The 12,311-nt window shown below is 38.0% G+C and overlaps 1 protein-coding gene across 2 annotated transcripts; it reads right to left on the bottom strand.

Annotated features, from left to right (window-relative positions):
- Window positions 1-728: 728 nt before the first annotated feature.
- On the bottom strand, window positions 729-11,455 carry tia1l (cytotoxic granule-associated RNA binding protein 1, like). Of its 2 annotated transcripts, none has more exons than XM_056244025.1 (11): window positions 11,242-11,455; window positions 10,446-10,542; window positions 9,959-10,057; window positions 8,889-8,943; window positions 8,669-8,756; window positions 8,499-8,574; window positions 3,338-3,446; window positions 3,095-3,193; window positions 2,795-2,879; window positions 2,585-2,720; window positions 729-2,479 (listed from the first exon to the last, which is right to left on the bottom strand). In XM_056244025.1, exons 1-11 carry the CDS (start codon window positions 11,274-11,276, stop codon window positions 2,330-2,332), a joined length of 1,029 nt encoding a protein of 342 aa, XP_056100000.1. In that variant the 5' UTR covers window positions 11,277-11,455; the 3' UTR covers window positions 729-2,329. The 2 variants fall into 2 exon arrangements, with proteins under 2 accessions (XP_056100000.1, XP_056099999.1); XM_056244024.1 differs by having other exon boundaries at window positions 729-2,482; window positions 11,242-11,453.
- Window positions 11,456-12,311: the final 856 nt, after the last annotated feature.

Raw genomic sequence — 12,311 nt, 5'->3', positions numbered from 1 at the left:
CAGCAGCTCATTTGCATTTAAAGGGACACACAAAAATTGTGCATTTCTGTTCACGCCCAAAAAAGGGGCAAATTTGACAAGCTATAATAAATTATCTGGGGGGTATTTTGAGCTGAAATTTCACAGACACATTCTGGGCATACCATAGATTTTTAATGGGCATATTGTCACCTGTAAAATTCAGGTGTTAAAACGTGACCTCTTGAATAAAACCTTTTTAATACAGACTGTAATATTAAAAAAAAATCTTCAGAATGTTGAGAATAAAAAAAAACAGTTAAACAAAATCACTTGAATTATGTATTTATCATCTTTTAAAAAAGAATGAAGCATTATTAGTCTTGTTTTTTTACACAAAGCACTGCTGTATATGGCAAGAATGAAACCCACCTTGCAAAGAAAATGATGAACTGAGAAAAAAAAAGTTCACTTTTATATATTATAATTTTTCATTTTTTTATAAAAGATTAAAACGGTTTTATTTTCCCATCAAGATTTTTTTTTTTTTTTTTTTTATATGACCAGAACACTTTTTCTTATAATTTAATGTATTCTGCTTGATGCATTTTCTCTCACTGTGTAAAAGCATCATAGCAGAAAATGCCACATCTTACCCCACACCCGATCTGTATTGGTCATCTTTCACCAAAGGGCATCATGAATTATCACACAAGTGTAAAGACATACTGGTAAATATTCATTCATTGAACACTCAAGACAACTGAAAGTAGTTTTGAATGGTTATTATTAAGTGTTTTTACACATGAAATAGAGTAAATAGAACAACATTAGATGGAAGCATATAATCGGGGTGTTTTAAAAATAACAGTAAATCTCTCTAGCTTTTTACAAATTAAAAAAAAATCCCAGTTAGAGAGAAAAAAAAGTGACATTAAATAACTATGTTGATAAATTTACATGACACAGAAGAAAAATTAAAGGAAAAAAAGACAGTTGCTCATTTTCAATTCGTTTCAATCCATTTTTTTAGCATGACTCAGTTTTAGGGCCCAGTAAGAAAAAAATAAAGTGAATTATGGTAGGAGGAAAACCATCAGTGTCCGGTATATAATTAGGCTTTGAGCAACTCGAGTGTGTGGCTGAAACCTAGGAGCATCTCGCATTTCTTCACCTTTCCATATTACACCTCTCGAAAACACTGACATTACAATCCTCGTTTCAATACAGCAAAGTGGAAGCATGCAAGATCTCGCATCATTGTAGTCAATGTCTTTGGCTTGTGAATTCAACAGTGACTCTTGAGGGTGAAGTACAGGGAGGGAGCATTGAAAAACAAAACAAAAATCATCTCAGCAACTCTAATGAACACCTTTTTATGGATTTCACAAGAGATTGTAACAAGAACAGAGCTCAGAATGTCCATGCAACATTATTACATTACAGATGTTCAACAAACCCTGAATTTACAAGATTTAAAGAAATAATTCACAACCTCATTTTACACAGAATTACAAAAATCTTTACAAAGATGCTACAGCACTGGCATTCCCGCTGATTAGCCGCTGTGCCGTCACACCCTCAACTGATCCGAGCAAACATGATTTTGTAAAAACATGAAACAAAACGTTTTAAAAATTGAGCTAACAATTCCATGTTTCAAAACGAATAAGCCTAACGTTTAAACTGAACAAAAAGGAAGCATGTTTTCTGCACCTCTGTGTTAATACAACTTGTTAAAAGCTTTAGTAATTGTGTCCAAAACTTTATCAAGAACTTCCTGAAACCTCAAGTATTCAAGGCCACGGAATAATGTCCTCTATTTATGCAGAATACTTTTTATCATTAGGCGTCACGAGATAAAATATTTTATATTTGATTAACAGGATCACACAACTCAATTCTTGAAACCTTTCTTGTAAAAATACAAAGCATAGCCGCACTGACAGAAAAAAAAAGAAAAATATTCGTGAACAAATCAGGTTTAGAGACAAGAACTCCATAGAAAGAATGCAGTATATTAGACCTCAAACTTTCTACACCGTTTGAGGTGTGAGCTAAATTGAGCCTGCAGATTCAACACATTGAAAAGACATTCCATCTGTTGCAAAACTAGACAATTAAAGTCCCCGAAATGCAGTACTTTTAAGAAAAAAAAAAAATCTGACAAAAACAAACAAAAAATCCTGGGGCCTAAAAACAAAAGACAGGATTCCTTCCAAGTTAATGGTCTGAGTATAATGTACAGTGGGCTGAATGCAGCCCTTTCAATAACCCCTGAACCGGTGTAATGGTGAGTCCCATTGGGCAGATGCCACACTGAAGTGGGGTTTAATGATTGGACTGAGGGATTAGTCAGCCACATTTGTACTTATTTATATCCCTGCTGATTCCAGGCCTGCCCGTAGACGCCGTAAGTGGGCATCTGCCAGCCGTTGGGCATATACTGACCCATCTGCTGACCGTTGCCGTATGACTGACCCCACTGTCCGTAAGGTTGAGCAGCATAGGTGGGTTTATTCTGCTGTGGACAAGAAGAAACCGTAAGACTTGAGTTTACAAGAGTGTGCAATAGGGCAGAGGAAAAACATGTTTCTGAGAGGTCAAGATCAAGGTAAAGGGGTACCTGGGGCATTTGCATCTGTTGCATGGATCTCATATCAGCTGTTTCTTTTCCCCAGTAGCACTTCACTGTGTGGCCCTCAATGCAGGTCCCATTTACAGACACTATGGCATGGGCGGCACCCTCATGAGAATCGAACCTGAAAAAGCAACATGCTAAATTTTCATATATGCATAGGTGAAGGATTTCAAGTCTTATAGTAGTGACACATACCTCACAAATGAGTAGCCTTTCTCTGGGAAAACCCTGATCTCCATTATCTGCCCGAACGGAGAGAAAGTCTGTCTCATCAGCTGATCTGCAGTGGATGAGAAAAAACACGATCGCACTGACTGCATACAAGATCTGCATTATATTGAAAGATTCATCTTTTAAGACCTTTTAATTGAATGCCACTTATTCATTCAATGAAACTTTTAAATTCGACTAGGGCTTAAAAGATCACATTTAAAAAAATAGCAATAATAATTCACAACACATGCTAATTTACAACATTTAGACATCTGTACAAACCTGAAAGGCCAGTAGCAATGCCACCACAATACACGGTGCAGTTGCTAGGACTCGACTGGTTCAGAACCTCCTCATAGGACAAGTGTTTGCTGCTGGATGCTTTATAAAGTAAAGATAGAGAACATTTTATAGTAGTATAACAAACATATATGATAAAAAAAAATAAACTACCTAGTTCCATAATAGTTGGTCAAGAAATAAGAAAATAAAGAAACTGTCAAATGATAGTTTAAACTGATTTACCTTCATTGTTTGGTTTGGGAGCGGATGGCTTCCTTGTGGCCCAGTTTGTTCTGATCTGTCTTCCTCCCAGCCATTGGCCATTCATTTGCTGAATGGCACTTTCTGCATCCTATCAGTTGCAACAAAACCAATCAAACTTATCAATATCAAAAAAAGCCAAAAAGTTACATTCACATTAACCTGTTGGAACAGAATAATTTTGGCAATTAACCTCTTGAACTGCACCCCCCTCCCCCTTTTGAGCCCACACCATGAAAAGGACATACTTGAACTCAAATGGTTGCATTTCCAGAACCCTTTGGAGTATGTGCATAGTTGTGGTATCTTGAAAGAAGACAATTTGAGCATTATTTTCCCAAATTACTACAAGTTAAAAAATAAAAAGTTAGAGAAGCCGAAAGACATTGGTATGGAGATGTCTTTTTATCATTAAAAAAATATTGTTAATAAACAAGGCTGCAACACCTAGAAACAATGGGCTAAAAGCCACAAGTCTAAAGTTATGTTTCAAATTTAAGGGTGATATAACAAAATAGGGTGGGGGGTGTGGGGGTTCCTGCAAGATTTTTACTATGACTAGTGCCTTTCCTAAAAACGGCCACTTTGAGCTTTAAAGTGCCTTTATCTGAGGGCTAGAGAAAGCCATTACAGTGACTAAACCAGTCTTTCTTTAAAAAAATTGAATGTAAAAATTACAAAATTTAATTTGATTGTCAAACAATGTGCACGTTTTATTGTTATCATAAATTCACACAAATTCTATAAAAAAACAACAAAAAAAACAACAACACTTTAAACACTTTAGAAAACCATAGTAGATCAATACCTGCTCTAAACACATCATAAGACAATGCGTAGATCACGGTGTGACATGCCATGCTGCTTGGCTTAAATTATAGGACTTCCGGGATCGGATCGCGTTGCGATCATGACGCAGTGTTTTCCAACGTCATTTGAAAGTTCAACCGTTTTACAGCTGGAGTGCACTTGGATTGGTTTGATCGCTCAGATTGACGGGTCTTGATTTACCATTCGCCATAGAATAGAAGTGCACAGCTTAAACTCCGCAGGAAGATCATCATTCATCAACCAGGATCTTATTACTGTTTATTCTATGCACTTTTATTGTGGCATTAACACAAGTAGTTCTTTATTATGTTTTGTAAAATCACATTTGGAGGATTTTTTGGACCTCAAAAAATTATGATTCAATAAACGGCTAGCCTACCTAATCCATTGCATGGCCTGACGACATTAATACATTTAGAATACGTAACTATGGCGTGCTCGCATAATTTTTCCTCGTGTCTGTGCTGCACGTTTTGGGCATGAGCTGCACGCGCCTCAAAACTACTTAAATGATGACCTTGCATAATTGACCATTGATTCCAATTTAATCGATAAATCTTATCGATCGTCAATTAATTGTTAGCATCCCTGCCCCGTTATATAAACATGCTAAATGACGACCGATTCAGACAGCAATCGACCTCCAAAAACAATCTATTGTCTCCTACATACACAAATGGCATGTCATTCAGGCAGCAGAAAGAATTCAGTCTCCAAAAAAGTACTTTGTCTCAATACATAGACATTCAACGGGTGTTTGTATCCGCCCACATAGAAATCACCATCGATATGATTTCACTGACTTCACTCTCTGGCCCCATTTACACTGCATGGTTCAAATGACCCAAATCCGATTTTTTCTTCTCATGTGGCACAGATCGGATATGAACGTGTAAGCAGGAAAAAAAACGCATGGATTCCGATTTTCTTAGGTCGGATTCAGGCCTCACTCATATGTGGTAATAAATCGGATATTAATCGGATACGTGCATTTGCGTGTGCCATGTAAGCAGACAAATCGGATATTCACCAGTAAATGAGAGTCGTACGTCATTAAAAAAAGTGACGTCAACTCAGGTGGACACCACCAACTGAGATCACATGACTTATTATAGGCGCGATGGAGGACGAAGGATACACACAGTGGAGCAATGCGGAGGTTTCATGTCTTTTGAGTGTTTGGGGCGAAGAGACAGTGCAGGCAAAAATGCAGGGTTGTTACAGAAATAAATCCGTGTTTGAAGACATTTCACGAGATATGGGGAGGCACGGTTTTAAGCGCTCGTGGCTACAGTGCCATCGTAAGATAAAAAGCTTAAATGACTTTTAAAAATATTGTGGAAAGCAAAACACTGGATAATTTTATTCGCATCTGCATCCATTGTATTCCGGGTCAGAACGTCTACATTTGGTAGTTTCAGCAGTGTATAGTGTAAATGCAAAAATCGGATACGGGTTACTTTTAAAAGATGTAAGCGGGTCGTCAAAAAAATCGGATATAGTCAGAAAATCGGATTTGGGCATCAAGACCTGCAGTGTAAATGCAGCCTGTGATGCATTCTACATCTCACTTCTTTTCTAACACGTCCTCATGAGGGGAAAAAACTTTGAGCGACATGGATCCACAACAGCGATGAGGATTACAATGATAGCCTGACCTGAATGCGGCAGAAAAACAATGAGTCACAGGTGCGCGTCATTCGACAGCTCGCAGATGAATATGGTCGCGACAGCCGTCCGTAATCATAAAACTCCCATCTTCACACGCGGAAGATATACATCAAGCGTGTTGTTGAAATAGTCTTCGCATTTGCTAAATGTTCTGTCCATCAAGATTTTACCACAAAGACAGTGGATGGCTGATTACAGAGTAAATGACTGGCTATTCCTCTAAAAAGATCTGACGGCCTTGGATTGATATTGAGTAAAAGTACCACTAGGGCTGGGAATCGCTGGCTACTTCACGATACGATACATTGTTAACGATACCGATAATATCACGATATGGCGATAATCGACATATTATCAGTAATAACTCACAATATATCATGTTTTAAGAAATAGACATTTTTTTTTAATTAAAATTAATCTCCATTTATTTTTTTGGATGAAACACAATAACAAAAACAACTTGTGTCTTATCAGTTGCAACAAAACAGTCACAGACACTATTTTAGTGTAACATTGCTGCAATCAGTAGTAATAAAAATGTTTACGCCGGGGTGTGTCGGCTTCGAGCCAGAACCAACCACGGCTTTCTCACAGAGCTCCGGGTGATGCCGCGTGAGGTGTCTGTGCATGTGGTCGTGTTTCCCGTGTAGCGGACTTTTGCAAATCCAGACATCCCAAGTCTCCCGGAAGTTCCGGGAGTCTCCCGCATATTAATAGCGTCTCCCTGATGCCTGCAAATTAGTTCAAATCTCCCGAAATCTAGAGCGCGCATGCGAGACAGAACTTAGCCTACTGCGCACATAACATACATAGCACGGCAGAGAGGGAGAGAGCGAGAGACTTTGCGTGTGTGCCTCATGAAAGCTAGTCAAATCCAGTCAACTCGGATAATGAATAGAGCGTTTTATAACGGCTTTTAAGATCGATACTTGGCAAGAGCGCATCGAGAATCGATCGCAGGAGTAAATATCGTGAGATATCGCCATATCGATATTTTGGCGCACCCCTAAGTACCACCCTATTATGAAAAGAATTTAAATTGAGGAAGGCTCATTTGTTTGTAGAGTGTAATGTATACTATCATATAAAGTTTTACAACAAAAGCTGCTCAGATTGCATAAGTTCTTGAACAATGATGGAGGGCAGATCGTTCATACAAAATCTGACGTAAACAATAGGGGTGTAACGATATTCGAACCGAACCGAAAAACCGCGATACAGAACACACGATTCGAATCGCGATACTCTCATTGCAAACCGAACACGCCCCGCCCCCTGCTAATCCCGGCCCCGCCCAGCCCAGCCCGGATTACACAACGAATTCAGTTTTGTAGCCTAACCACCATTAACACCAAATAACAAGCTCCGTGTTTTGTTACTTTCGATAATAAGCAAGGTGTAATCTTTCAAATTCTGTCTATTTGATCACGAAATTCAAACAATAAATGGCGTTTTGGCGCTCTTTGATGTGGCGTGACAGATCGCTGTAGGGCTACTAAGCTCCTCATTTCAAGCGGCAGCGCGGCGCGCGGGTAAACGCGATCATCTCTTCCTCAGTTACAGAATGGACACCTGAAGGTATGTTGAAAGATGCAGTATACTTACTGAAAGGCATCATAACTCGTGTAATCGCTCAATCAGTGTTTCAGCAGCGGAAAGACGTCAATAAAACAGCATAGCTTGTCACTAGCATTATATTTACCTCAACAGGCAAGTGATTCAGTGTCCACAACTTTGGTTCCTATAAATGAACTCTTGCACTAAATAAATGCACCATGTTAGCCTATATATTATATTTTACTTAACCTGTTAATGATATCTTGATTATTTAATGTATGTTTAAAATATCTTTCATGAAAATGACAACTGTGTAAAGTATTATATTTCAATAACAAATTAGAGTAAAAACACAAGTTAATGCAAAAACTGCCTTATGTTCAGTTTACATGTTTTCATACAATGTGTTGTGTGTTGATTATTATATCTAAAAAATAAATAGCATCTGAATTTAGGTTAAAACTCTAGGCTACAACCTTTAATGTTATAGTAATTAGCAGATTTTTTTTTTATCCTTGTGAAACGTTTAATTGTAATTGAATTAATGTAAAGACAAAGATAATTTTTTCGTTAAACCACTGTTTAAAAAAAAAAAAAAAAAAAAAAAAATCAATTTTAGCTTTCTAAACCGAACCGAGACGTCAAAACCGTGGGAAAACCGAACCGTCAATTTTGTGTATCGTTACACCCCTAGTAAACAATGTATAATATGTAAATATTTCACAGGTTGAATGCTTTTGTGGACAAAAAGTGCTGTTGGATGTTTTCCATTGGACTCTAGTCATGGACAGTTAACCCAGTAGCGATTTCATATCACAGGTATGAAATCCCGTTTTGATTTTGAATGTTGTCATTTGTACTCCCAACACAAATAACTATTACTGTTGCAGGAGCATCTATATCATAAAACAGACACTGTATATTGACACTAAACCCTTAGACCTTCCAAATGATGTATAATTTGTTAATATTATTAACATTTTTAGTCTATCTAGTAAATGTAAAGAAAAGTAAACAAAGTGACGTCAAGCCTGAGGTGGGGCTAGTGTACTTCAACAGGTTAACGAATAATGTGAAAACTTACCCATTTATTAATGAAGGAGATGAAACCATATCCTTTAGATTTGCCTGTGGCCAGGTCCTTCACCACGCGGGCATCACTGCACCAAAAAAGAAGAAGCCAAATGTTAAGACAACCCAGCTCTAATGAGTTTTAAATAACACCTGATTTACACAATACTATATTCTCCTTACGATATCTTTCCAAATGGAGCAAAGGCTGCTCTGACATCATCTGTTGAGATTTCTGGGCTCAGGTCACCGACAAAGACATGGAAATGATCTACAATAATGGTTCGAGGGGAAACAGTTAGACAAAGATAAATAATTCATGCTTTACAGTTTGACCACACATGCATCCACTAATAATATTCAAAAGTCAAATTAAACCCCATCTCATAAGGAGGACACTTACTGCTTGTGTCTTTCTTCTGGCTGCTTGGCATTGAGGCCCAGTTAACTTTCATATCCTATGAAAGAAAGCAGAATAGAGACCGGGAAGAGTGAGACAAACATCAGCATAACATCACCTTCATCTTACTTAGCCGCATAATATAGTGAGCCTCCAAATGCAGAAGAAACAATCTGACAAAAAATAAAAACCCTGGTGATGATCACTCAAGCTCAAAGAAAAATGAACAATTAAAAAAGCTTGAATTATTTACTACATAGTAAAAGAGTCTAAATAGCAAGAGACTTACAACAGAGTGATATTATCAACTTGAATTACTCTTCAAAATGTCATTCATTACCTGATCAAATATTTGCACTGAATATACTTTTGCCAATAATTTGCTAAATTTGAAGGCCTGGTACAGGTGTAGTAGATGATTATAAAGCAAGGCTAGGTGTTAACAGACATGCAGGGGGGAATGAAAATAAAAATGGGTCAACCTGCACCCAAAGGATGACTCAAAGAATCAAAGAGGATGTGCCACGTTCTCACGTGCTTTGTGAAGTTTGGAACATGACAGAGTAATGAGCCACTCCATTGGAAAAATTAAGGATTTTGATTTGTTGCAAGGACTTTCTGGGAAAATATTTTTGCTTATAAATACAGCCATAATATTATCAGCTACATTTAAATACATATTACTATGTTAAAGCCATAAGGTTAATTTTATGAGCACGTACAATGAACACATGACTAGATTTTGACTTGCTCACTGTGCATTGTTGTATGTGCAGCTACTTACATTTATTCAAATCTTTGTTATTTGGTCTGGTCCAAAAATGGCAGTAAATCCTTGATCATTTTGATTTGTATACTTTAGATAGTTGATGATATGAAGGATTTGATGCACAAGTTATAAGCGATTTATCTAAAAAAAACACTATAAATGTGCTAACTAAACTTATTCTGTGTGTCATCTTAGTAAACAGCATTAGTATTACCATAGCTTTGACACCACATTTAAGAGGTGAAGCTTCATTTCAAACCACATCAAGCTTACTTTTGTGGGTGTATGAGAGATATATTCTTACCTTTCCTAAGATCTTCCTGCCGTTCATGGCAGCCAGAGCTGCTGCAGCGTGTCTGTTCTCATAGAACTCCACAAAGCAGTATGGGTCATTGCCGGCCGTCTAAAAAGAAAGACCAATTGAACCAAGTCAAACACCGATTTTGGGGAGTTACAGGTTTTCAATGTTACCAGTCTTTTTGATCAGTGAATTTCCATGACCTATCAAGTTATCACAATTTTTTTGAAAATCATTCTAATGCAGATCAATCCACTGTTCATCCATCAAATCATATAGACCATTTTGTGAACCGATTCAATAATTCAAAAAGAACAACAGCTAGACCTGAACATAGTTAGAAAAGTGTATTAACTAGAGATATGTCCATGACACTTAAGAGTCTACTAACTTGAATTACTTAAGCAGGCCTGAAAAGCACAATTTAAAAAATATATTTCCCCATTTTCCATGACAGTGGGATCCCTGGATTTCAGATGTTCTTTTAACTCACATCAATGATCATTTTACAGCTTTTGCAGGGTCCGATCTGGGAGAAAACTTGCAGGATGAGGGCCTCCGTCACGTCCCTGGAGAGGTTCCCGACATACCTAAAAACACAGGAGAGCAAAGCCAACTGAGAAACACGGTCACTGCGTTGCGTTTTTCCTCCATCTCTCACGCCAGCAGCGCATTCCGCGGGGTTTCATTTCTGCCACGTTTTCAGCGCACGAGAGCGAACAGCTAATGTGACCCTAAAGCTCTATATGTGATAGAAACGACGCCCAGCAAATATGCTGTCTTTCTGGTACCATATTTTACACCAAAGAAAAGCACGATAAAGGCCCTGTGGGGGGTATAATAACATTTAGGCGCTTTTTTTAGTAGTTAGCTCTTTGGGTAACGGAAACCTAGCGCTACCAACGGAACTTGTATGCTAGCTAAAGCCTCTTCTGCACTATAATTACTCATAATGCGGACAGATTAGTTCAGCCATGTGGATATAACTGGACAAATTAAAACAGCGTTAAGACTTAACAGTATATTCATGTCCGAGACCTCTGCTAGGCTCGGTTCCGCTGCCCCAGTTTTGTGTTTGTCTAGCCGGCTTATGCTGCAGGCGCTGAAAGCATGGACGTCCATATAACAATTAATATATATAACACTGAGTAATTAACGGACTCATGCTCTTGAGCTCATAATGTGAAGTTTGGCTCGCTGTGCTTGCGACCTGTGCGCCGCTTTAATAAACGTGTTAAAACACGAGTTTGGCTTCGCAAAGCGGCCGACTAAACTACAGCAGCACTCACAATGTCCTGGGCTGATCCTCGTCCATCATCATCATCGTGCTGGTGGGAAAAGGTTGACGCTTTGATTAAAAACTGCTCTGTTTTTAACGTTGGAGTGGATAAAGCCTCTAAGGTTTTAACTTGTTAGTTAACGCGAATTTACTGGAATAACTTCCTCTGACGTTACTCATAAAACGTCATCACATGACGTTGCAAGCGTTCCTCTTCAGCGTCTGCTGTTTTTGGAGAAAGAGACCGATTACTGCCCCCTATCAGATCATGCTCTGACCCTGGTGGCTCAATTCCGCGAATCGATTCTTTTGATTCAGTGAATTGTTTACATCACATCTCGGCGTGGCATTACATGGTCTAACGTTCCAGTAAAGCAATACGTAAATCTATTAATTTGTATTTATAAAGGCATTTATTGTGATTTCATCTGTCCCAATTCAATTTGTTCCAGGGGGGAATCTGCTTACAAAAAAATTAAGTCATTTAGAAAAACTGCTTAATTTTCATACTTTATTTGCATTCACATTAAGTTATGCTATAACTCATATCTGAAATAGTGACCCTGCTGTATTTCTGTGTTGTTATCTTCAAAGCGATATGCTTTCTAGAATATACAAATATAAAAGAGTGTAGGCATCACCAGAATGAATGTGGGTAACATTAAACCATTTTGTGTGAAATAGAGGGTAATTGATTTTCGTAACGTGTTGCCTTGTGGGATTTGGTGACCCTCCTGTATCTCTTACTTTTCACATCAATGCTTTCTAAAATATAAGATAGAGGTAAGACCTAAGGGTAGGCCAAAGACATTCAAGGGGATAACAGATTTGATGAACAGCGCGACTGTCTCCAAGTCAACCGATTCATTGAAAAGATCCGACTCAAAAGCACGATTCGTTTACGAATCACGGATCGCACATTGCTGACACATATCCAGCCCTTTTTGCGTTTCATTTCATGCCTTTTGCATTTAGCAAGACAAATTTGTAATAGCCATATCTACTGAGTCATTTTATATTGTACACCGCTACTAAACACTCATGCAAACTACATGCCTGAAGTTTCTCTCACTGTTCACT

The sequence above is a fragment of the Rhinichthys klamathensis genome, unplaced genomic scaffold, assembly GCF_029890125.1.
Source record: "Rhinichthys klamathensis goyatoka isolate OS25496 unplaced genomic scaffold, OSU_Roscu_1.1 h1tg000899l_1, whole genome shotgun sequence".
In the NCBI taxonomy this organism is placed as follows: Eukaryota; Metazoa; Chordata; class Actinopteri; order Cypriniformes; family Leuciscidae; genus Rhinichthys; species Rhinichthys klamathensis.
Note: the sequence above shows the minus strand (reverse complement) of the source record. Positions and strands in the feature narration are given on the sequence as shown.